Consider the following 27,445-nt stretch of genomic DNA (forward strand, 5'->3'; position numbering starts at 1 on the left):
GGTCCGCCCTCTTGGGGCCTTCAGCCAATCCGGACCGCTCGCTGGGCCTTCGGAACATCCGATCCGCCCTGGGTATGTTGGCCTACAGCACAAAGCAGGACCCGCCTCAACCCAACCTCAGTCCAACAACCATGTGCACATAAACATATAATCATATACAATCCTCAACCAGACAAACAGTCTAACAGATCACATAGCATATCAATATCCTAACCAGGATTCCGACCTAACCGGTCACTAGCATAACATTACCCTATATCCCGGGTACCGACCTTAACCATGTCTCTAACACATACCATCCTAACTACCAGGATGCAAACATAGCAAAGCAATATCATAACAACAACTACCCGGATTCCCATCCGATAAAGGGTCGGCCTTGGTGCCGTAGACCCTGTCGATATAGTGAGGATAACTCACCATGCGACTACCGAAATACTGTTGGTACCCTTCTGGCTGCTATCTGACAATCCCCGCACTACTGCTCCTCTAGCTCCCCGAACTATCAATGCCATAATAACACTTAGCCCAAAACAATATCCTTCTAAGGGTAAATTGACCATTTTACCCTTAACCAAATCTGGTCCATGACTAACGCCCAACACCATAATATGAAGGGCCCAACACTAGGTAAGCTTCTCAAGCCCACTAGTGACCCACTAATGGCCCAATTTGCTACATTGGGCCCAATCCCTTAATGGGCCTCACCCTAAGCCCATAATATATTCCTTGGTCCATATAATATGATTTCTGATGGCCCACTAAGGCCCAAATACCCAAACATGCCCCAAACCACGGCCCAAAAACTCACGATCCATACAGACAGAGTACGCGGGGAGTACCCCCCCCCCCCATGTACGCTAAGCGTACATGCAGAATGGTGAGTACGCTGGGCGTACATCACTTTACGCGGGGCGTAAACTCGCTGAACTAAAAGTCCTCATAAGTTCTTAATGGCTTAAGCTCTTAAGCCCAAACTTCAGATCCATCGACCAAACATGCCTAGGATCCATAAAGTCTCAAACTTTATCACTTGGGACGTCCATAAAGCTCTTAACTCAAGGTCTTAATCCATTAAGACCCACCTACATCATACATGAGACAACCAAAGCCATTGGGACCTCATTTTTCTCACTCAAGACCTCTCCTAAGGTCTGAAAGGACAGCTAATCTCAACCAACTCACATCATGCATCACTTTGGGGTTTTAGGACAAGAAATGATGTCAAAACTTCATAACACCAAGATCTACACAAAATAGATGACAAGCAAGAGACTTTATACCTCAAAAGGGCTCCAGAAGATGATGCCTTCCCAGATCTACGAGCTCCAGCCATCCAACTCCTTCCTTGACAACTTCCTCTTTTCCTCTACCAAGCTTAAACCACCAAGATGAGCTTTCCAAGGCCAAGATCTCTAAAAATGGAGGTTGGAACGTTCTAGGGTTTCTTCTGAGGTTAGGGAGGCTGATATGGGGGCTAGGGTTGAAGCCATTATGTTCTATATATAGTGGCTCACCCTCAAATTAGGGTTTAAAGACTCTGGACGTACGCTGGGCGTACATCCTGTACGCTGGGCGTACGCCCCCAACACCCGCGTTCATTTATCCACTCTACGCTGGGCGTAACCTAGCTTACGCTGGGCGTACCCAGCCAATTACACGCATGCACTCCATGCATGCCTAGGACCCCTTTGCCAGATATTTCCTTTAGGGACCATTGTTGACACTATCTTCAAAGTGTCATAACTCCTTTATTCTAAGTCCGCTTCCGACGAACTTTATATCCACGAAAAGGTGGCGAGAAGCCCTATGCTTCTAGCAACACACCCCGACCCGAAACCTTCTCGAATAAAACCCATTGCCCATAAAAGACCGAAACGCCCTTACTCTTGATCTCGGAAGTTCATAAATAAGTACTTTTCGAACGGGGCGTTACAATTCTCCCCCACTTAAATTAGGCTTCGTCCTCGAAGCCTGCGGCAACACAAACTTCCGGATGATACTCCTACAATGCATCCACTGATCTCAAACCGGCTCAGTTTCCCTCAAACACAGGTATCGAATCTCTAAATCCATCTCTTCCCTTGCAGGGTTCCGATCAACTGCTTCAAGCCGGTCACCGGCTTCTTTTCTCTGATGACAACGCTCATCAACTGAGTGCCACCTGAAGACACTACCTTACTTCTGTCCCATTCTCCAATCGGGAATCCCTTACCTTCTCCTCTTCCAAGGAGACCGAACACATGCATGCACATCATCCAACATTGCCACAGCGGGCATCTCAACGGGCATCCAACCCGTATGTGCTTCCATATATCTGGTACAATCCCAGTGCTTACTACCAATAACCGAAACATCTAATCCAACAAAAAATGACCATAACTCATGCATGGATGGATCTAAGCTTCAAAATTGACAACTTTATGAATCTAGGACCAAAAGAACACCAAGAGTGGCAACTCTAAGCTTCAGAAATGATATAAAGCCACAAGATCTCATCAATGGGACCAAAAGGGTCCAAAACTCAATCCCAAAAGAGATCTAAGCTTATAAAGAGCAAGGTTAAATCTTTATACCTCAAACAAGACAAAATGGGAGTAGATAATCCGGATCTACAAGCTCTCACTCTTCCAATGAAGCCTCAAGATGATCCCCTTCCTTCAAACACCAAAAATACACCCAAATGGCCTTCCAAGCTCAAGAATACACAACTGAGTTAGGGTTTCGAGTATAGGGCTTGGAGGACAAGGAGGTTGAGTAAATGAAGGTTTCATGTCTGTAAGGATGATTATATAGTGGCCTTCCAAGCTCAAGAATACACGTACACCCCGCATACATTTCTGTACGCCCAATGTACGCCTTCGGATCCGTGATCAAACCCTCGCATGGGTACGCTAAGCGTACTACTTGGTACGCCCCATGTACTCGCTTAACAACTTGTATGCTAAGCGTACCTTGTGGTATGCCCTGCGTACGACTCAAGGACTCAAATGAACAATTTAAATAATGCAAGGGTAAAAGAGAAACTTACCAAGATTCAAGTGTTACAAGTTCATCGGAGTAGTGTCTTAGGTTAAAAACCCAGTTCGTCAGAGTATTGTTTCGGATAGTTTACAACTTTGATTTTGATTACAAGGAGTCGATGACTAGGGCTTCGATTTCGATTCCAACTCTAGGCTTAAATTTTGATTCCGACTGGAGAATATACCAACATTATCCTTTTCATCGTCTTCTCTAGCCCCTGCCTTAATCTGTTTGGGTAGGGTCATGCAGGCCAGACTCATCTATTGAGTTAGAGAGGGAAATGAAGAATTTGAGGCTGGCAATTGGTGATATGCATATAAAGCACATATATTTGGCAAGGGATATACAGTTCTAGCGAGATATAATGCTAAGAATAAATCTAAACCCTTCTCCTAATATGTTTGTCTCTCTAAAATAACCAATTTGTTTTTTCAGTAGAAAAGTAATCTTTTGTTGCAAGCTGTTGATTCATCGTTGTGTTCACCAAATTCTGCTTTTCAAAACCTCAACCCAAATTAGATTCATTTCTTTTTACCTCCAAAACCCTCAATTTCTTCAATTTTGAACCTAATTCCAAACAATCTGTTAAATGAAATGTTGATGTTGTTTATGAAAATGGGTTTTGTGTTATGTATAGAGGGAATGGAGTTCTACTGGGTTTTGTGATTTGGGGGGGGGGGGGGTGCAAACCCAGACAGATGTTTCAAATTTGAGCTCAGGTCCTCAAATTTTGACTACTTACTTGCTTTAATTTGTTGGAATTAGAGTTGTGACATCGACGTTTCCATCTTCGGAAGATGGTTTATGTGGAAGGTCGTAGGTTTTGACTCTGTCGATGAAGATGAAATCACTAGAGCCAACGAATATCCAGAACATAAACAACGATCTTCAGGTTGTGAGAATTTTAGAGTAAGAATTGAGAGAGAACGAGGAGGGATTTTTTGACTTTTTAAAGTCAATGCTTTTGGAAAATGGGTCAATGTCCATGTGGCAAAGGGGTAACCATGTTACCTTCATTTTGTCCAAAGTGACCTGACAAAAACCACTTTGCTCTTTTAAAAGACACGAAAAAAACTTTAGGGACTTAACGAACAAAGTCGTAATACATAGTAGGGCCGTTGCGTCATTTTCCCTTTTTTTGGTGTGTTGTAGTTTTATTTTATGTTTAATGAAAATTAAGTTTTTAAAAAAATAATATGTTTGAAATATTTATTTTCTATATTATTTAAAAAAATCGCATGGCAAGTGTGGCAACCCACACGTAGGAAATGACAAGTTTTGGCTAAAGTGTGGCACGTGTGACGTGGTGCCTACGTGGACCATGACAAATGTGGCACCACACCCACTAGCCTAAGTGCTAGCTATAAATATATTTCAAAAAAAAAATCCCTACAATTTAAAATAAATAAAATTAGAATCTCTGATAATTAAAAAAAATAATAAAAAATCTAATTTAAAATTAGCGAACTTGAAAAAAAATAGTATCCATAGGATTAAAGTTAGCAAGATCGGGATTTTACGTATGATCGTTTTTGGGTTTGCAAGATCGGGATCAAGATCCTAATATCCCACAAAATCAAATTTTTTACCTAGGATCGTTGGATTGTATGATAAATTCGCGATTTTAACAACCTTACATAGGATTGTAATTTTAGATTTTTGAAAAAAAATTAAAATAGAACAATTTTGTAAGGTCATCCAGAGTACCCACCACTAACCACTAATGTGGTGGGTGTCACCTCATCACCACACACAACCACTAAAAGGTTGGTATACCACCATTATATCCCTCTCTCTCTCTCATTCTCTCTCTCTCTCTCTCTATATATATATATATATATATATATATATATATATATATATATATATATATATATGTTCGCGGTGCGGTTTGGTGCGGTTTAGAGTTGAAACCGCAAACCGCACCGCACATGCGGTTTGAGTTTTTTGGAAACCGCAAACCGCACCGCGAAAGCTCTAAACCGCATTATGCGGTGCGGTTTCATGCGGGCGGTTTGTTTGCGGTTTATGCGGTTTGATAAGTTGTTCCACTTTATAACTTTTGTTGTTAATCATTCCATTTAAACACTTTCAAAATTTATTAATTATATTGTATACCCTTTAAAATGCATAGATATTGCAAACAAAAAAACCACAGAATCTTTTTCTAACTTGTTGTGACTTATGAAATTGATATCATAGTCTTTTAAGTCTTTAATTATCAAATTTTACCATCATGATATAGAAAAAAGTTATTCGACAGTATGAAGTATTTGGTGATTGGAAACTTTGATATATATATATATATATATATATATATATATATATATATATATATATATAATTTTTATTAATACGATGTGGTGCGGTTTGAACCGCGGTTTGGTAACTATAAACCGCAAACTGCACCGCGAAATTCTAAACCGCATTATGCGGTGCGGTTTGGTGCGGTTTATGCGGTTTTTTGCACACCCCTAATATATATATATATATATATATATATATATATATATATATATATATATATATATATATAGAGAGAGAGAGAGAGAGAGAGAGAGAGAGAGTTAGGTTCAAATGTTTCTAACAATTATTGTGTGCCTCTTAGGACCAATCAAAATTCAGGAAATATTAAATAATTAATAAATTGTTTTGGGGGTATAATAGTAATCTTTACTTATTTAATTTTAGTAATTATTGAAGACATTTAATACCCCTTTTAAATAAGGGAAATAAATTTAAAACCCTACAAATCACCCCTCAGTTCATTACATTGACATACCTCCGCCTCTTTTCATCTCCTCAAACTCCCTCACCCTCATGTTCCTCCTGATCACCAGAAAAGCGCCCAACATCAATCGAAGTTGTTGCCATCTCCAACTTAACTTCTCTTCTTCCTTCTATTTTTGATGACAAACTGACCCAATCAGCGCCATGGCCAGTTGAAGCAACCCCTGATCCTAAGCAGGCCCTGTCGGCACATTTCACCAAAGAAGAAGGAGCAATGGCCCTCACCAGCTCTCCTCCATGCCTTCAATTTATCTGACTCTCAAACAGCTCCCAATCACTTTTTCCTTGCTTCTCCATCGAACTCAGGTAGTTCTTTTCCTTATCTGATCAAAATTCACTTGAAAAACCACCAAAACAGTCGACACCACCATGAAGGCCGGTGACACAGACTGTTCCGACGAGATGTTCCTGGTGTTAGCTGTTGATCTTAAGCAGATTTAGACAGGTCCTTTATAAGTTATTTTCATTTTGTTAGTGTTTAGAACAACTCCAAAGACTCCAGGTGCAAGACCTACTTAGAACTCAATCCCGTGACTTCCCGACACTTCCCAATTCTCGCATCAAAAATGAGTTCTATGGCCCCTCATTTCTAATCGTTGCTAAAGTTTGAAATCAGCAATCATCACCATTCTTTTTACTGTAATTTCTAAAATTCAGAAGTCATCTGATTATTGTCCGCCAACTGTTTGTTAAAATGCTTCAATCAAATATTTCATCAATTCATTTTGTTAATCTGGTCTGCTGTTGGCCTAATGAGGTCTTTTTATTTCTCTATTTTGACTTTACTTATCATTATTTATTCCATAACATGATGTCTACTGATAAGTATTTATACCAATTTGAAAATTAGCCAATGTAGGTTTGTTAATCTAATCTTGTGTTGGTCTAATGAGGTGTTTATTTTCTTTATTTTGACTTTGCTTATGATTAGTTATTCCATAAACATGATGATTTAATTTTATTATTATTTCATACTCTTGATAATACAAATTATTTAAGAATATTCAAAACCATTCTGTCAGAATTTATTTATATAAATCCATTCTTTCAGAATGTTTGTATTCTAGCAGAATGTATTTTATGTATTCTGCCAAAATTTATAAAACAAATCTTATCAATAATATTATTTTAGAATGAGTTAGTGTTTTTGTTAGATTTTAATGTTTTTTTTCTTTTTAGGTTTTGAAGAGTTTGTCATTTATGTGGAAAAGAAACAAAATATGGAGAACAAGAGTGTCTTATAGTAGAATGTATTCCGAATATATAAAATAAATCTTAGCAACATTATTTTTTCAGAATGAATTAGTGTTTTTTGCTGGATTTTGATGTTTTTGTTGCATTTGTGATAGGAATGACTTGAAGACCTTATAGGAATGACGTGAAGAATAAATCAAAGATTGATCATACTCACAGTTTAAGAATGTTGTTGTTTTTTAAGAATTACACTTGTTATTCTTTCAGAATGTTGTTATTATTCAAAAATGTTCTTTTTGTATTACAATCCTAGAATATAATTATTTGATATATTATTAGTTCAAGAATCGATTTTTTATATTGTTTCATAATGTACTTATTCATGTTTTCTTTTTATTTATGTATTCTTAAAAGATGTCATAAACTGTTATTCTTAAAAAAAAATTCATTCTAACAAAATTTCATTCTAACTGAATCGGATTCTAACAGAATAAAATAATTTATAACCGATTATGATTACAAATTAAATTAGAATTAAAATTAATTTTTTTTTAAAAAAAAATCTGCATTATCCCTTCAAATTCGAAAATTTCTTTTTTTAAATATAGTTAATTGTCTAAAATATCCTTTTAATTAAATTTGAGTGATATTATGGTACATGATATTCCACTGTAATATCATAGACCCTCAAAATCATTGACATTCATTATTTTCATCTATTGGTCAAGAATTCTCCTTACATGCACACAATAGTTACCTAAAACAAAATAACTTAACCGTATATATATATATATATATATATATATATATATATATATATATATATATATATATATATATATATATATATATATATATAGGTTCAGGTTCATTTGAAACCATACTAATTTTGTAAGTTTAACATGCAAAATAAAAGGAAAAATTCGAAAATTCTTTTTTTAATTATTGTTTTCTTTACTTTTTTTTATCTAAAAGAAAATATAAAAAAAATATTAAAAAATTACTGCTTTTTTTTTGAAAAATACGTAAAATATTCTAATAGAATATTGCACTGTAAATATTGTAATGTGATTTTTAGAATGTTAGAATATTCTACTAAATTTGTCAGATATGTAAAATATTATAATATGTAAAAAAACGGTATTTTTTTTTGGAAAATATAAATGACGAAATAATATTTGAAAAAAAAATTCGAAAATTTTCAATTATTTTGAATTTTAAAAATGTTTTTTTTTATCTACAAAATGAGTAGCTAGGATTGCGTCTCACGGTCTCACAAAATTAAGCCGTCTCATATATATATATATATATATATATATATATATATATATATATATATATATATATATATATATATATATATATATATATATGAGTTTTTTAGACAAAACCTTTTACAAGGTGCAAGTAAATTTACAAACTCTTGTCATTTTATATCCTACATGAAAATCGCAACAATAAAATTATCGTAAGGACGGTCGCAAAAATAAAATAAAATTGTTAATATAATTTCAATAATTTACTTTTATTACAAATTGGTCCACATGGATTCGGGTTGGATAAATTCTGTTAATGATCCGGGACATGTCACTAATAAGATCACAGAGCCACAGAGGTAGGACTAGAAATTTCCCAATGGATAGGATAAAACCCACGCACACCCATCCACTTGGATTGCGCATAATAATCTCAAATTCAAACAGACCAAGACCTCGAAGAAGAAATCATCAACAATGGGGTTGATTTCCTTCCTCTCAACAGTCCCAACTTTGCTTCCAATAGCTCCATTACCCTCCTACAGTTCCTCCAGATGCCCAATTCATTCTGTAAGTAGAGTACTTGAATAATCATCACTTCATTATTGTGTGTTGATATGATGGTTTCCTGACTTAATTCCATGAACAGGGTACCATTAGTTGTAAAATTGACGATGCTGGCAGCCATGAATTTAACGTTGTTCGAAGGAGGGACATTCTTAACTGCTTTGGGGCTGCCATTAGCATGGTGATTATGCTTCTCTTTTACTCCCTTGATTTCACTAATTCTAATAATTTTAGCAACTGATTACACAAAATCAATGTACCTTAATGTCATAAAACTCATTCCAACCTTCTTAATGTCATAACTCAAAGCTACAATAATACAATGGGAAAAATACGATGTTAATTAAGATGTGAAGAAACTTAAAACTTATAGTTCTTTGATGAATTTGAGTGATGTGATCATTGAGTTTCCGCCAGTTGTTCTCTCTTCATAGGAATTGGTGGCAAGCTCCAGCCCAATCTCGAGCCCATTCATTGAGGCAGCTAATGCTGCCGATTTGATACAACGAAGACAACGTTCAGACTTTCAATGTAAGCTCTTCAATTGCTTTTATTTTAACTCATGCTTTATAATATGATTGTTAAAAAAATGTGAAATCTTGAAAACTCAGTTTTGAAAAGTTCAAACTGCAAGAAATAACACAGTATATACCTACTATAACAAAGGTAACCAGTTAATTAATCCATTTTTTTTACTTTGCTGACGTGGTTGCCAAGTCACAATTACATATCAACTACATCTGTTTATGTGAATTACAGTTTACAAACACCAGTAATTATATTTACAGATACTTGAACTTGAACTTTTTCTTTTTTTATTTGGCAGCAAGTATAAAGATGACCCTCTATAAAGCCATTAAGGTAAACCATGAGATGTATATTTCTGTTATAAGATATTTAGATAAAGAAATGTAAGCACATTGCGTATTGATATTTCCTGCAATTTACCCTTTAGAATTTCCCTTTTTGAGAAATTTGAATTGTTGTTTGAATTTCAGGCAAATCCAGAGCTGATTTCACCCCTATTAACATTAGCACTTAATGATTCTATGACATATGATAAGGTCTGAATCATAACATATAATTGTTACACTTTAGCTTACTTAATGAGAGTTGTTTTATTAGTTAAAATTAATTTCTTTATCGTTAAGCTTTTAGCCAACAAAAACTGGAGGCCCCAATGGATCCATACGCTTCAGGTACTTCCCATCTTCCACATGTTACAAAGCTCTTAAAATGTTTGAATTTATACTTTTTTTTTTGTGTGTGTGTGTGTGTGTGAAGCTCTGAGATTGAGAGACCAGAAAACAAAGGACTTTCTGCTGCTTTATCGATGGTGGAAGAAGCAAAAAAAGAGATCGATTCTTACTCTAAAGGTGGACCAATTTCATACTCCGATCTCATCCAATTAGCAGGTTTGATGTTTGTCCGATGTTTAGGAATAATGAACGAGGGAAATCTGTAAAATATCAAGTCTTGATTAAGTAATAACAACACTTAATTTGGGATTTGAATTTAATGTAGCTCAAAGTGCTGTTAAATCTACATTTTTGGCATCGGCCATTAGAAAATGTGGTGGTAATGAAGAAAAGGGGAACTTGTTATACTCTGCTTACGGATCAAATGGACAGGTTTTTCTTTTTCCCTACATTTATTTATAAATAAATCTAATCTATTCTTTATTAGTATTATTTTATTCAAAAAATATATATATTTTAAATTTTATAGTGGGGATTATTCGATAGAAATTTTGGAAGGTCAGATGCTCAAGAACCCGACCCTGAGGGAAGAGTACCCAATTGGGCAACCGCAAGTGTTCAAGAAATGAAAGACAAATTCATAGCCATTGGTTTAGGTCCTCGACAGGTGGGTGAAATTTTTTTATATTCTTTTTAAAGGATGATTTTTTTTTTTTCTAAAAAATAATAATTGTAAAAAAAAAAAGTGTTAATTACAAAAACTATATTACAGCTAGCAGTGATGTCAGCATTCTTGGGTCCTGACCAATTAGCAACGGAAGCTAAATTAGCAACGGATCCAGACGTTGTTAAATGGGTTGAGAAATATCAGCGAAGCAGAGAGACAGTCTCAGAGACCGACTATGAGGTTAATTAGCACAAAATATTAAAATTAAAATGACTAAGGTTGAAAAACGAAAAATCATTTATTATAAAAATGGGTAAATTATCAAATACGGTGGAAATGGAATCATTAATTTATTTATTTATTTATTTTTTTACAGGTGGATTTGATTACGGCTCTTACGAAAATGAGTGGTTTGGGTCAAAACATCAATTATGAGGCGTATTCGTATGCTGTTCCGAAGATTGATTTCAAAAAACTTAAGTTGTGAAAAGTTTGATATGAATTATGGTATCATGAAATGAGCAATAAAATCGGTTTTTGTTATCGGCATAACATACATTGTTGTTTTGTGCATGTAACACTATTCTTTATACTTTTGTACTTTCATATTCGTACATAGAATTTTATGAGTTGTAAACTTATATTGCCACAATGATGTAAAATACATTATGTATTTTACATTTGATTTATCAAGTAACATGAATGATCAGTTTTTTAAGATGATGTGTTTATTCAGTTTTCATTAATTTAATTATCATCATACAACGACTGAGATGACAAATGGGCAACAAGCTACGCCGTTAAACCTTTTTGTATGGTCAAACTAATTCTTTTAAAAACTACGTCTATTGATCTAGGGATATAACATTGCTATGCATGATCCGTTGTGCTCTATTAAGAAGCTCTACCGCATCCGGCGCGAGGAAACCAAACGTATCAAATGCAAATGGTATGAACACGTGTTGATTTTCCATGCACGATTTTTCATGTTTGGTGACTTTGCCTGTAGCAGCTTTTAAAGCACCATGTCCCGCCGTGAAACCCCCGACCCTCAAGCCCACGAGAGGAGATACCCTTGTAAGGTCCACACATGCGTGTTTCCCTCCCACCAATCCAAAAATCAAAATGTCAGTCGGTCTAAGGGTTAACCTTCCTTTTGCCAAGTCAGTTGGGCTTGGCCAACATATGTCTCCTGTGGAGTACCGTACTATCCTCAAATATCGACTCATGATTCCAATATTCTGAGATGATGAGATATGTTCGGTGTGTCGCAAGGCATGTTTGGACTCTTTTGGAGAGCATGCAATTCACATGTGCCTCTTTCTTGGCGGAAACCCCGATACGCTTAAATATGTCAAACAAAACATCCCTAACCATTTTGTGCCTGTATTTGAACCCCGGGAGTTCTTTACAGTGAACTGCATGCTCTCCAAAAGAGTCCAAACATGCCTTGCGACACACCGAACATATCTCATCATCTCAGAATATTGGAATCATGAGTCGATATTTGAGGATAGTACGGTACTCCACATGAGACATATGTTGGCCAAGCCCATCTATAGGGATAGCTAGAAGAAAATCTTGAGCATGTGGTGCACGTAAGCACTGGAAAACCGCTTCCTGCCGATCCGTCATGTCGAGATGCACTTCCATATCTTGGACAATTTTACGAAAAAGGGCACTCGCCAGTGTGGTCTTGTTACGAAGAGAAGCCAATGCACAATCATAATCAGAATCCATACTATATATGTCGCTATCTCGTAAGATGTGGTCTTGCAATACCCAAGATTGGGCCCTTGAGGCAACAAAAACATATGAGGTAGCCTCTACTGACGAGTATAAATCCAAACCACCAAACCTAATGGGTAAGGAAGCGATTCGCCACTGTATGTCGCCAAAGAAAGGGCCACCACAAACCATAATTTCCTCAATCGCCACTGTATGTCGCCAAAGAAAGGGCCACCACGAAAAAGGGCACTCGCCAGTGTGGTCTTGTTACCGCCTCCTCCATGTGAACGGGTTTGCACGTCCTCGGCCCAAAGAAAAGCTTAGCAATCCCAATACAAGGCCGAAACAGAAGGAGCTCACTCTGGGGGTCAGACAATTGTGGAAGAAGGCACATCAAATTCACAACGTTTTTGGCTCTGTTTATGGCCACATGTTGCTTCCATTCATCCTATGTATGGGCTGTTTGTAAGTATTATGGAATAATGCTCCCAAGTACATTGGGTCAACATATGGGTCATCAAGAGTATTGTTTAAGTTTGCTAATGTAGCTACGTAATGAACGCACCCATTGATGGGTTTTACATACAATAACGCAGATAAATCCTTATATACTTAAGGGTACATGCAACCTATTAGATCTAGTCACAACTCTATTGAAGTAGCATTCTATTGAACAACAAGAACCCTATAAACCTAGGTGATTTCAAAATCCATAGAAGAAAACATACCTCTTGACTGTTATAGTAAGCAATCAAACAATCCCTCTTGTAGTTGCTTGGAAACTAGCATGAGATTTCTCGTGCCTTTCACACCCAACCCTAACAACAAGAAGGCTTAAGAGAGAGGAAAGTGGTTGAATTTTCGGCTATCTTTTGTAAAGGAGGAGTGGCCGAAAATCCAAGGCCAAGGGTCCTTTATATAGTGTAACTTGGAACCCTAGATAACTCTAATTTGAATAAAATAATATTAATTCAAATTGATAATTATCTAGCTTGCTATTTATCTGTAAAGAATATTACAGATGTCCTGGAATACCCTAAAAACCGTCCACCCCTTCCAAAGAAGGTTCTGGACTTCTCTTGTTCAACTATTGAACAATTACACTTTAACCCTTGCACTTTTAATTAATCCCAAAATTACATCTAGTTAATTTCTGATTAATTCTTAATTAAATAATACTATTTCTAATTAATATATTATTGTCATAACATATTAATAAATTTATCTATTGCTATTTCTTAATCATATAATAAATCAATAAATCATTCTCTTTCTCTCCAAAGCTCATCCTATTCAATTACTAGGTTTGAGAGCAACCCGAAAGGACTTTGCTAATAATTCAAGTATATACTAATTCATTTATTGGCTTAGACACCTAATCCAACAGTCACCCACTTGGATAATTCTATAACTGCAATTACCAGTATAACTTCTAAATTAGACAGCAAAGAGTGCTCCTGTAACGACCCAAAAATCAAGGGTAAAAATTTCATTTTTATTACAGTCAAAACACAGATATCGTTTAATCCAAACATTCCAAAAACATTGCTAATCAAAAACATTTATCAGAGTTCATCCCAAATCACATATTGCGGAAAACACGGGTGTGTGCGCTGCGATCAAACCAGGTACTTCCTTTCAAAACCGATGATACCTGAAACCATAAACAAAACTGTAAGCACGAAGCTTAGTGAGTTCCCCAGAGCATACCCCACATAATCTACATAACCGCATAAACCATATCAATCACATAAGCTATGCATATAAACATATAGGGATGCCATGGGCTCCCCTAGGGTCTTACTCCAGGATGTCGTGGGCTCCCCCCAGGGTCTTTACCTGGAATGCCATGGGCTCCCCCACATGTTCTGATATCCAAGTGCCATGGGCTCCCCCATGGTCTTTATGTGACATCCAGAAAAATCCGGCCAAATTTAAACTTTTTAAAACATTTAGAAACCAACAGTTATTACCAATTTGTTTTCAAAACAGTTCTATATCAGAGTATCCCAGAAACATAGTCATAAAATGTGAGGAGTTGTACGATCACGCCTTTGCCTTCCTGCGATCATCTGAGGTACCTGAAACCAAAACTGAAACTGTAAGCCCAAAGCTTAGTGAGTTCCCCCAAAATACCGATACACTGCAAATAACACATATACAAATAACAGCATGTACTCGGTCCACAGCTTTACAGACTGGATCACCCCTGAGCCCACAGTGTGAGTCTAGATTGCCTTCCGGGCCCACAGCTCACATCTGGTTTGCCACCGAGCCCACAGTACGAGTCTCCCTCAACTCGTATCTGGAATGCTCCCGAGCCCACAGTACGAGTCTGGCATGCTCCACCTAGCCCTCAGCTCGTATCTGGAATGCTCCACAGACTGGATTACCCCTGGGCCCACAGTGTGAGTCTGGATTGCCTTCCGGGCCCACAGCTCACATCTGGTTTGCCACCGAGCCCACAGTACGAGTCTCCCTCAGCTCGTATCTGGAATGCTCCCGAGCCCACAGTACGAGTCTGGCATGCCCCACCTGGCCCTCAGCTCGTATCTGGAATGCTCCCGGGTTTGTTGGTTACCGTACGGAGCAGTATCACCTCAACCCATCCCACATAATATGTCAACATATAACACAACTAATGCGCATACATATATAATCACATAATAACATAGGTAGTCCTACAAATCTACCTAACTAGCATAGCAACTAGCATGCAACACTAACTCATGCTCAACATACTACCAATTGCTAGGATATCATATCCAATAGGCCGGCCTTGGTGCCTTAGACCCCTTAGTATAGTGAGGATAACTCACCTGGCACTGCTGAAGTCCCGCGGATGAAACTCCAGCTGGTGGTTAGCTGCTGGATGACAGATTCCCGAACTGCCAACATTAAACAATACAAAGCCCAACAGTCACACTCCAAAGGCCCAATAGTCAAGTAATGGGCCAAAGCCCAACATATGGCCCAAATTTTCAAATTGGGCCCAGACCTCTACATGGTCTTTCCTTAAGGCCCATCCATTAATTCTAGTCCAAACTATTGGTATATCAATGGCCCAATATCTCATAATCATAAAGGCCCAGTTTTGCCCACCTATGGCCCAATTTTCCAAATTAGGCCCAAGTCCTTCACATGGGCCTTACCCTAAAACTCATCCAATTTTCCAAATCAACATGTTTAATCAAAATGAAAAAAAGCTATAAAGCCTTGGGCATGTAAACCAAATATTAAAACAAAAAAGCTCAGAATCATTAAAAGAATACATAATTATAAGAAGAAAAGTCTTAACCGTTAGAATCATCATGTTCTTTCTTGTTAAGCTCAAGAACTTATTACCCTCACCATCTTATATTTTAGCAACCAAAAGAACAAACTAATGACTAACGGGTTTAGACTTGTTAAAATGAAAATATTAAGCAAAATAATAAAACATAAAAAAAAAGTATTTAAGCCTTGGGCTAACAAACCAAATATTAAAAAAACCTCAAAATCGAAAAACAAAAGAATTCAAAATTATAAAAAACTAACTACAAAATAAAGAAAACAAAGTCTTAGCCGTTATAGTCATCATGTTTTTGTTTATTAAGCTCAATTCTGGATCTGATTACCCTCGCCCTCTTGTATTTTCGCAACCAAAAAAACAAAGTGATGACTTACAGGTTTAGACTCTTTAAAATCAAAATTTTAACAAAAATAGGAAAACATGGTAAAAATCAACATGTTTAATCAAAATGAAAAAAAGCTATAAAGCCTTGGGCATGTAGACCAAATATTAAAACAAAAAAGCTCAGAATCATTAAAAGAATACATAATTATAAGAAACAAAGTCTTAACCGTTAGAATCATCATGTTCTTCCTTGTTAAGCTCAATTCTGGAACTTATTACCCCCACCCTCTTATATTTTAGCAACAAAAAGAACAAAATAATGACTAACGGGTTTAGACTTGTTAAAATGAAAATATTAATCAAAATAATAAAACATAAAAAAAAGCATTTAAGCCTTGGGCTAACAAACCAAATATTTCAAAAATCTCAAAATCGAAAAACAAAAGAATTCAAATTATAAAAAACTAACTACAAAGTAAAGAAAACAATGTCTTAACCGTTATAGTCATCATGTTTTTGTTTATTAAGCTCAATTCTGAATCTGATTACCCTCGCCCTCTTGTATTTTCGCAACCAAAAAAACAAAGTGATGACTAACAGGTTTAGACTCTTTAAAATCAAAATTTTAACAAAAATAGGAAAACATGGTAAAAATCAACATGTTTAACCAAAATGAAAAAAAGCTATAAAGCCTTGGGCATGTAGACCAAATATTAAAACAAAAAAGCTCAGAATCATTAAAAGAATACATAATTATAAGAAACAAAGTCTTAACCGTTAGAATCATCATGTTCTTCCTTGTTAAGCTCAATTCTGGAACTTATTACCTCCACCCTCTTATATTTTAGCAACCAAAAGAACAAAATAATGACTAACGGGTTTAGACTTGTTAAAATGAAAATATTAATCAAAATAATAAAACATAAAAAAAAGCATTTAAGCCTTGGGCTAACAAACCAAATATTTCAAAAATCTCAAAATCGAAAAACAAAAGAATTCAAATTATAAAAAACTAACTACAAAATAAAGAAAACAATGTCTTAACCGTTATAGTCATCATGTTTTTGTTTGTTAAGCTCAATTCTGAATCTGATTACCCCCGCCCTCTTGTATTTTCGCAACCAAAAAAACAAAGTGACGAATAACAGGTTTAGACTCTTTAAAATGAAAATTCTAACAAAAATAGGAAAACATGGTAAAAATCAACATGTTTAATCAAAATGAAAAAAAGCTATAAAGCCTTGGGCATGTAGACCAAATATTAAAACAAAAAAAGCTCAGAATCATTAAAAGAATACATAATTATAAGAAACGAAGTCTTAACCGTTAGAAACATCATGTTCTTCCTTGTTAAGCTCAATTCTGGGACTTATTACCCCCACCCTCTTATATTTTAGAAACCAAAAGAACAAAATAATGACTAACGGGTTTAAACTTGTTAAAATGAAAATATTAATCAAAATAATAAAACATAAATAAAAGCATTAAATCTTGGGCTAACAAACCAAATATTAAAAAAATCTCAAAATCGAAAAACAAAATAATTCAAAATTATAAAAAACTAACTACAAAATAAAGAAAACAAAGTCTTAGCCGTTATAGTCATCATGTTTTTGTTTCTTAAGCTTAATTATGAATCTGATTACCCTCGCCCTCTTGTATTTTCGCAACCAAAAAAACAAAGTGATGACTAACAGGTTTAGACTCTTTAAAATGAAAATTCTAACAAAAATAGGAAAACATTGTAAAGATCAACATGTTTAATCAAAATGAAAAAAAAGCTATAAAGCCTTGGGCATGTAAACCAAATATTAAAACAAAAAAGCTCAGAATCATTAAAAGAATACATAATTATAAGAAGAAAAGTCTTAACCGTTAGAATCATCATGTTCTTTCTTGTTAAGCTCAAGAACTTATTACCCTCACCCACTTATATTTTAGCAACCAAAAGAACAAACTAATGACTAACGGGTTTAGACTTGTTAAAATGAAAATATTAAGCAAAATAATAAAACATAAAAAAAAAGCATTTAAGCATTGGGCTAACAAACCAAATATTTCAAAAATCTCAAAATCGAAAAACAAAAGAATTCAAAATTATAAAAAACTAACTACAAAATAAAGAAAACAAAGTCTTAGCCGTTATAGTCATCATGTTTTTGTTTATTAAGCTCAATTCTGAATCTGATTACCCTCGCCCTCTTGTATTTTAGCAACCAAAAAAACAAAGTGACGAATAACAGGTTTAGACTCTTTAAAATGAAAATTCTAACAAAAATAGGAAAACATGGTAAAAATCAACATGTTTAATCAAAATGAAAAAAAGCTATAAAGCCTTGGGCATGTAGACCAAATATTAAAACAAAAAAAGCTCAGAATCATTAAAAGAATACATAATTATAAGAAACAAAGTCTTAACCGTTAGAAACATCATGTTCTTCCTTGTTAAGCTCAATTCTGGGACTTATTACCCCCACCCTCTTATATTTTAGAAACCAAAAGAACAAAATAATGACTAACGGGTTTAAACTTGTTAAAATGAAAATATTAATCAAAATAATAAAACATAAATAAAAGCATTAAATCTTGGGCTAACAAACCAAATATTAAAAAAATCTCAAAATCGAAAAACAAAATAATTCAAAATTATAAAAAACTAACTACAAAATAAAGAAAACAAAGTCTTAGCCGTTATAGTCATCATGTTTTTGTTTCTTAAGCTCAATTATGAATCTGATTACCCTCGCCCTCTTGTATTTTCGCAACCAAAAAAACAAAGTGATGACTAACAGGTTTAGACTCTTTAAAATGAAAATTCTAACAAAAATAGGAAAACATTGTAAAGATCAACATGTTTAATCAAAATGAAAAAAAAGCTATAAAGCCTTGGGCATGTAAACCAAATATTAAAACAAAAAAGCTCAGAATCATTAAAAGAATACATAATTATAAGAAGAAAAGTCTTAACCGTTAGAATCATCATGTTCTTTCTTATTAAGCTCAAGAACTTATTACCCTCACCCACTTATATTTTAGCAACCAAAAGAACAAACTAATGACTAACGGGTTTAGACATGTTAAAATGAAAATATTAAGCAAAATAATAAAACATAAAACAAAGTATTTAAGCCTTGGGCTAACAAACCAAATATTAAAAAAATCTCAAAATCGAAAAACAAAAGAATTCAAAATTATAAAAAACTAACTACAAAATAAAGAAAACAAAGTCTTAGCCGTTATAGTCATCATGTTTTTGTTTATTAAGCTCAATTCTGAATCTGATTACCCTCGCCCTCTTGTATTTTAGCAACCAAAAAAACAAAGTGACGAATAACAGGTTTAGGACTCTTTAAAATGAAAATTCTAACAAAAATAGGAAAACATGGTAAAAATCAACATGTTTAATCAAAATGAAAAAAAGCTATAAAGCCTTGGGCATGTAAACCAAATATTAAAACAAAAAAAGCTCATAATCATTAAAACAACACATAATTATAAGAAAAAAAAATTTAACCGTTAGAATCATCATGTTCTTGTTTGTTATGCTCAATTCTGGAATTTATTACCCCCACCCTCTTATATTTTAGCAATCAAAAGAACTAACTAATGTCTAACGGGTTTAGACTTGTTAAAATGAAAATATTAATCAAAATAATAAAACATAAAAAAAAAAGCATTTAAGCCTTGGGCTAACAAACCAAATATTAAAAAAATCTCAAAATCGAAAAACAAAAGAATTTGAAAATTATAAAAAAACTAACTACAAAATAAAGAAAACAAAGTCTTAGCCGTTATAGTCATCATGTTTTTGTTTATTAAGCTCAATTCTGAATCTGATTACCCTCGCCCTCTTGTATTTTCGCAACCAAAAAAACAAAGTGATGACTAACAGGTTTAGACTCTTTAAAATGAAAATTCTAACAAAAATAGAAAAACATGGTAAAAATCAACATGAAAATTCTAACAAAAATAGAAAAACAGGGTAAAAATCAACATGTTTAATCAAAAAACTATAAAGCCTTAGGCATGTAGACCAAATATTAAAACAAAAAAAGCCCAGAATCATTAAAAGAATACATAATTATAAGAAACAAAGTCTTAACCGTTAGAATCATCATGTTTTTGCTTGTTAAGCTCAATTCTGGAATTTATTACCCCCACCCTCTTATATTTTAGCAACCAAAAGAACAAACTAATGACTAACGGGTTTAGACTTGTTAAAATGAAACTATTAATCTAAATAATAAAACTTTTAAAAATAGCATTTAAACCTTGGGCTAACAAACCAAATATTAAAAAAAATGTTAATATCGAAAAACAAAAGAATTCAAAATTATAAAAAACTAACTACAAAATAAAGAAAACAAAGTCTTAGCCGTTATAGTCATCATGTTTTTGTTTATTAAGCTCCATTCTGAATCTGATTACCCTCGCCCTCTTGTATTTTCGCAACCAAAAAAACAAAGTGATGACTAACAGGTTTAGACTCTTTAAAATGAAAATTCTAACAAAAATAGGAAAACATGGTAAAAATCAACATTTTAATCAAAATGAAAAAAAGCTATAAAGCCTTGGGCATGTAAACCAAATATTAAAACAAAAAAAGCTCAGAATCATTAAAAGAATACATAATTATAAGAAAAAAAGTCTTAACCGTTAGAATCATCATGTTCTTTCTTGTTAAGCTCAATTCTGGAACTTATTACCCCCACCCTCTTATATTTTAGCAACCAAAAGAACAATCTAATGACTAACGGGTTTAGGCTTGTTAAAATGAAAATATTAAGCAAAATAATAAAACATAAAAAAAAAAGCATTTAAGCCTTGGGCTTACAAACAAAATATTAAAAAAAAATCTCAAAATCGATAAAAGAATACATAATTATAAAAAACTAACAAAATTAAAGATAACAAAGTCTTAGCTGTTTTAATCTGTATGTTCTTGCTTGTTAAGCTCAATTTTGAAACTGATTATAAAAAACTAACTAATGACTAAGAAGTTCAAACTCGTTAAAATGAATATGTTAGTAAAAATAATAAAACTTGTTAAAAATCAACAACTTTAATATTCAAAAAAAATCTTGAAATGGGTATGTATACAACTACATTATTAAAAGAAACAATAAAGAAAAGAAAGTCATAGCCATTAAATTCATTATGTTCTTGATAATTAAGCTAAATTTGAAATGGATTTACCCACGCCCTTGTGTACTTTCACAACACAAAGAACAAACTAATGAACAATGGAGTCAAACTTTTTAAAAAGAAAATCATCAAATTTGGTATAAATCAATCTGGTTAAGTAAAATGAAAAAACTAAAAAAACACAAAAAAAAAAAAACAAAAAAAACAAAATTAACCAAGTTCTTAAGAAGTTCCAAAGTCATTTCAGCAGCTTCCGGTAGATGCCAATGTTCTTTTGAATTTCCAAATTAAACTCGTAAAAATTGTGAAAAAAAAAAGTATTCCATAAGGTCCTCAAGAAGGTGCAAAATTAAATCAACAGAAAACTCTTTAAAATTGTAAAATAAAATGAAGATTAAACGGTTCTCAAAAAGGGCCCAAATGAGTTTTAAACAAATCCATTAAAATGAAAGAAATAGATGTTAAGATTCTTTCCATTATCCCTAAAATCAATTTAACAAAATCACCGAATCCGAATCTGCTAACAAACAAATTAAATATTCCAAGAAATCAATGGCGCATCAAAAAGTTAATCTCTAATTTAAATGATGTTAAGAAATCCATTATTCAGAAACTTCAATGATTTCTGTATTATATCCCCTTAGTATCAAGAACTTCAAAATTCAAATTACCAGAATTTGGCACGATAAATGAAATCAATTAAACAAAATGTGTATTAAAATAAAAATATAACGAAGGAGCTCTAGGTATTTTTTTCGCATTAAATCCCAAACAGGAACTTCCTAAACCCTAAATTTTGGAATCGCATCAAGAATATTGTGGGGAAACATAAAACAATCAAATGAAGTAAGAGATTAGGAAGAACTTACCTGTTGTTTCCATAGCAACAAGAATGGAATCGCTTGATAATTCCATGGCCGTCGACTTCCTTCCTCCCTGCTTCCCACTCTGTGTGACTCTTCTTTTTTGAGTAAACTTTGTGAAGATTTTCCAGAATCACAAAAAGAAAATTGGGGGAATTAGCGTGACCCAAATGGCTATCTAGCAAATATACTAAAATCACATAAAAACACGAAATAAACAGACCATTCCCATAAACTATTTCAAGAACACTGGGTATTTAGTTCATGATATGAATTCTAAATGCGTATTCGACTATCGATTGTATCATACTCAAAATCGAACTACAATAACAGGAAAAAATTACCTCTCCCCTCTAAAAACTCTGGGCTGTTTCGTTTGACAGAGGCAGGCGGTGATACGAAGTCGGTGGGAAAACAGTCGGCCATTCAAGCACGTAATCCAGATGTTGTCTGTGAAATTCTCGACGTGGGAGAAGAAACTGAACGTCACTGTGATGATACTGATGTCCAGGCGGAGGATGTTTTTGTTTGAGCCGGTGAACTGGTGAAGTTCATGCCGGAGATGAAGGCGCGCGTAATGGGGGAGTGAGGGAGAGAGAGGAACGCTCAGTCGTTAAGGGTTTATTGCAGGTTTGACCGTTGGAGCCTTGGAGGAAACGTCACTTTTGAGTTTCCATTTAATAAAATAAAATATTTAGAATAACGGTGACATTTATTGCGATATTTGGTCAAATCTTTTAGCCAATGGTCAATGCTGAGACTTATTTCAGAATGTTTTTATTTTTATTTTTATTTTTTATTGTATTGTTTGTTGTCTATGTAAAAAAAAAAAAAAAAAAAAAAAACCTTCGAATTAAAAATAAAATATTATTGTTTAAAGGCAAATTAAAGAAGAAAAGAACAATTGTATATTTAATTTTTAGTAAAGTTTTTATTAACTTAATGTATAGAAGAATTATGTTATAAATCTAGAATCAAATAAGATATCATTTACGTAAAAACAAAAATTGACTTGGCAATCGACTCAATATGATCTTATAATCGGTTCTCAAATTTCATCTTTGGGTCCTCCTATTGGCAAGATTAAAATCATGTATAAATCATTGTTAGAATATTGATTTGATTACCGGCATAAACAGTCTCATCACTGTTGTCACTTCACATGATTTCAATTGTTTTTATGTCTTTTTCTAATTTAATCCCTTTCATTTAGATATAAATTACAAAACACACCATTTTTGTTCTTTCGAAATCCAATAATTTCATTATCTATTTTAAATATATAAATGAAAACATAATCTTAATAATTATACGATTGGCAATGTTTACTTTTATTATTATATAGGCTACTATTGGTTTATTTTCTTAAAAATATACATAGATCTGAAAAAAACTATACGATTAGTCTTATAAATATTTTCAAAATAATATCAATTAAAATGTTAAGGCTCTGTATTTTATTTTTAGTATTACTATGTATTCTAACCATTTTCAGGAAATTTATTTTTCATCAAAACTTCAATAATATGTTTTATTATTTTCAAAATTCATATTATTAACGACCGACCGATTTATAACTTTCCTAACCTATTGTTAACAACATTTATTTAAGTAAAATTAAGTAAATTAATCATAATGTAATGTGTATTAAAAACACCTAAAAATGACAAAAGAACCGCTAAATCCAAAATAGGAAATCTCATACGGAGCATACGTGCGACTTAATGAAACCCTAATTTAGGGTGTTGCACCCTATATAAGCACCTTAACTCTTTAGGGTTGGCCTCTTTACTATGATATATTTTATCATTTTAAATTTATAATTTTAACGACCGATTAATTTAAGAATTTTTAACTTGTTCTAGCAACATCTATTAAACTCGTTCTAGCAACATCTATTCAATTTAATATATTAAAAATGGCAACTAACATATATCATTTAAATTATCCTGTTAAAATGTGTGCCAATCAATCTATCGACAAAATGTAATATTACAATTTTATACCTCCAGTTTACGTTGTAGTTTTAGAAAAGACCCTAGATTTTTTTAATTTATATCTTAAACCCTTAAAACTTTATTAATTTTGAAAACTAACAAATAGAAACATATTATTTAATCATAAAAGTTGTATAATTAAAATGATCTCATGAATACATTTACAAGAAGAGTAATAATGAATATTATTAAATATTTTTAAATATTAATAAAAAAATAATTTGTTAAATAAGAAATATAAACTATGAAACATTAACAAAAATAGAAGGGATAAAAATGAAAATTTGGTTTCAATTTCTTTATATATATATATATATATATATATATATATATATATATATATATATATATATATATATATATATATATATATATATATATAGAGGATTGATATTTCTTATTTGTTAAACTGAAAGCGACTTGTAATGTCATTTTGAAAATAACTTTCGTTAAAAGCAAACATACCATATTTGTTATAAATATAAATTTTATTAAATGGCAAGTTAGGAAGAATGGATGGGTGACACATATTATGAGGTATTTGTACTTAACATTTCTTATTTTTTTATTGTTTTTTTTTTTGTTAAATGTATGTTTTTCTCTGTGTTATGTTTAGAGAGATGATATTCATCCAATGTAGACAAATGAAGTAGATGAAAATAATAGCTTGAATGAAAGTAACTATTTTTTCGACGACAAATTGTCATTCGAAACATATATCCATCCAATGGACACAAATGAAGCAGATGAAAATGAAAGTTTGAATGAAAGTAATTATTTCTTCGATGACACATCATCATTCAAAACGAACAAGGTATAAATTCATTAGTATATTGTTACAGTAATGTTAGCATCGAGTGGATTTGTTAGCTATCGATAATACTATAATTGTCAGGCGTTCAATTTTCGTCAAGAATTGATGGATTTGGTGCAAAATGTGGCAAATACTTTAGGTTATGTCATCATAATAAAAAATTCTAAACATAACTTTAATGTTGTATTTGAATGTGACCGTAGAGGTACATACAAAAGTACACAGATCTCAAAAAAAAAACAGGGACAAATTAAAAGGTACACAAATCTCAAAAAAAAAAATTAATTGTCCATTTAGCTTAAAGGGTAAATATTCGTCAGTAGATAATTCTTGGAAGATAAAAATGATATGTGAATTTCATAACCATGAGCCGTCATTATATTTGGAAGGTCATCATTATCCACAACGGCTAACTGAAAATGAATGTCGAATAGTGGAAGATTTGTTGAAAAAAAATGTCAAACAAAAAGATATATTATTTGCACTAAAAAACCTAAATCCGAAAAATGTATCTACTCTCAAAACTATCTACAATGCAGACGAAAAACTTCGACGTACGAAGAGAGAAGGTAAAACTCAAATGCAAGGTGTTATGGAATTTCTAGATCAAAATGGATATGTTTATTATAGTCGTGCAAATGTTTTGACAAATAAGTTAGAAGATTTATTCTTTGCTCATCCAAGATCATTAGAAATATGGCGTGCATTTCCACGTCTTGTTAATGGATGCAACATATAAGACAAACAAGTACGGGATGCCTCTATTGGAGATTGTTGGTGTAACTCCAACAAATATGACATTTTCCATTGCATTTGTGTACATGCATGAAGAAAGACAGACCAACTATGTTTGGGCTTTAGATTGTCTAAAATCGGTAATGGAAGGATGTATGTTGTCGCGTGTTATTGTGACTGATAGAGAAATGGCTCTCATGAACGCATACGCTATTATATTTCCAGATGTTAAAGGATTACTTTGCAGATGGCATGTAAATAATAATATCATGAAGAAATGCAAATCATGTTGGGATGTTCTTTATACGTCATGGACGAGGTTGGTTAACTCTGAAACAAAGGAAGCATACAACAAGAATTTGGCACAAGTTGAAAAAATTACGAACAGCTATCCAGGTATTTTTAAATATACATTATAATATGTTATAATTCATTACATTAACTGAAATTTGTTTATGTATTTGAGATGCATTTGTTTATCTAAACAAAACATGGTTGACACCACACAAAGAAAAGTTTGTGTCTGCATGGACCGATAAGTTTCTTAACTTTGGCAACCACAGGACTAATAGAGCTAAAAGTCAACATGCCAAGTTATAAAGATATGTCGAAACATCGCGATCAGGTATCGTCAAATCATTGAAGCGTATTGATGATGTTGTTGAGTCACAATACACAAGTATAAAAGCGAGTCTTGCGCATAACAAAATTTTGATTGTACATCGGTACTACGAAATACCACATCTAAAACCATTGTGTCGTTTCGTTTCAATGTATGCATTTGATATCATTTTCAAAGAATATGAGCGGTCCAAAGAGTTTGGATTTGTTTATGAAAACTGTGGATGTCAAGTACGTACAAGTTATGGGCTGCCATGTGCGCATGAACAAGCTATATTTGTTAAAAAAGGTAATTGTGAACCGCTTCATTCAGTCGATAAATTTTGGAAGAAACTTGATTTATTAGAATGCAAATCGTTAGAAGATGACAATTTGGGTTGTGCAGTTGAGGTAAATATTTTTAATGCTCATTACGAAAAACAATCAAGACCTGTTAAGTTAAGTTTAGCAAGGAAGTTACTAAACTTAATCACGCCATCAACAACTTCAGTTTCTGAACCTGCTACTCACAAAACTACTCGTGGGCACCCCTCCTTAAAGAAGAAACTTTTCAAGAAAACTCATATCGATTTAAACCAGGACCCACCAACTCAAGATCCACCACCTCAAGATCAACCGACTCAAGCGCCACCAACTCAATATCCGTCTAGACGTAGTATTTCTACTTATACACCTGATTATATGCGGTCTAATTTGTTTGATCTAAACAGGAACCGGATAGGCATAGCACGTACTCGTTCCGAGAACCTCTAATGTTCAACTCAACCTTTAATCAGGAACAATCAATGCATAACTCGTACTTCAACCAAGAACAAGTAATGTATAATTCAGATCCACTTATGAATGAAATTCCATATAAATTTCATCCATATGTCGCAAACATACAAAACGTGAGGGGAGATGGAAATTGTAGATTTCGTACAATAGCTGCGTGTCTTGGTTATAGTGAAGATAATTGGCGTCAAATCCGCTTAGATTTACAGAATGAGTTGTTAGCACACCCACCTGAGTACGCATAGATTTTTATTACGATTTAAACACCACACATCACTCATTGAATTTCAATGGATCACGTTTCGCACCAAAAGATCATTGGTTGATTATGTCGGTCACTAGTTTTCTCATTGCCAACAAGTATAGTGTAATTATATATGACTAATATCGAACGAACAGTCGATTGGGTGATTATGCCCTAAGCCCACAACCAAATAAGGAACATGAAGAAAGGT

At 33.4% G+C, this 27,445-nt stretch overlaps 2 protein-coding genes and 1 long non-coding RNA gene across 4 annotated transcripts; 2 read left to right on the plus strand and 1 right to left on the minus strand.

The window, feature by feature from the left end:
* Positions 1-8,649: 8,649 nt before the first annotated feature.
* Positions 8,650-11,249, plus strand: TL29 (ascorbate peroxidase 4). The gene is made up of 11 exons (XM_079066822.1): positions 8,650-8,834; positions 8,914-9,012; positions 9,266-9,362; positions 9,658-9,692; positions 9,830-9,895; positions 9,990-10,030; positions 10,116-10,246; positions 10,356-10,462; positions 10,560-10,697; positions 10,803-10,937; positions 11,074-11,249. Exons 1-11 carry the CDS (start codon positions 8,742-8,744, stop codon positions 11,182-11,184), a joined length of 1,053 nt encoding a protein of 350 aa, XP_078922948.1. The 5' UTR covers positions 8,650-8,741; the 3' UTR covers positions 11,185-11,249.
* A 2,650-nt stretch (positions 11,250-13,899) lies between these two features.
* On the minus strand, positions 13,900-22,713 carry LOC145132151 (uncharacterized). Of its 2 annotated transcripts, none has more exons than XR_013717891.1 (5): positions 22,394-22,713; positions 22,056-22,161; positions 15,245-15,313; positions 14,399-14,506; positions 13,900-14,079 (listed from the first exon to the last, which is right to left on the minus strand). It is a non-coding gene; the product is annotated as an uncharacterized LOC145132151 (long non-coding RNA). The 2 variants fall into 2 exon arrangements; XR_013717892.1 differs by having other exon boundaries at positions 14,265-14,506.
* Positions 22,714-25,582: 2,869 nt separating this feature from the next.
* Positions 25,583-26,195, plus strand: LOC145110974 (protein FAR1-RELATED SEQUENCE 5-like). Its single transcript, XM_079047282.1, has 2 exons — positions 25,583-25,991; positions 26,062-26,195. The coding sequence occupies exons 1-2, from the start codon at positions 25,583-25,585 to the stop codon at positions 26,193-26,195; spliced, it is 543 nt and encodes a 180-aa protein (XP_078903408.1).
* The last annotated feature ends 1,250 nt before the right edge of the window (positions 26,196-27,445 follow it).

This window comes from Lactuca virosa, chromosome 1, assembly GCF_052849685.1.
Source record: "Lactuca virosa cultivar CGN04683 chromosome 1, Lactuca_virosa_CGN04683_v6, whole genome shotgun sequence".
Classification (NCBI taxonomy): domain Eukaryota; kingdom Viridiplantae; phylum Streptophyta; class Magnoliopsida; order Asterales; family Asteraceae; genus Lactuca; species Lactuca virosa.

Bases quoted from the DNA above. Each gene is read 5' to 3' on its own strand.
- TL29 (XM_079066822.1), top strand. From the start codon at position 8,742: ATGGGGTTGATTTCCTTCCTCTCAACAGTCCCAACTTTGCTTCCAATA. The intron at 9,363-9,657 runs GTAAGCTCTTCA...TTTATTTGGCAG, and splicing joins ACAACGTTCAGACTTTCAAT to CAAGTATAAAGATGACCCTC. The intron at 10,938-11,073 runs GTTAATTAGCAC...ATTTTTTTACAG, and splicing joins TCTCAGAGACCGACTATGAG to GTGGATTTGATTACGGCTCT.
- LOC145110974 (XM_079047282.1), top strand. From the start codon at position 25,583: ATGGATGCAACATATAAGACAAACAAGTACGGGATGCCTCTATTGGAG. The intron at 25,992-26,061 runs GTATTTTTAAAT...TATGTATTTGAG, and splicing joins AATTACGAACAGCTATCCAG to ATGCATTTGTTTATCTAAAC.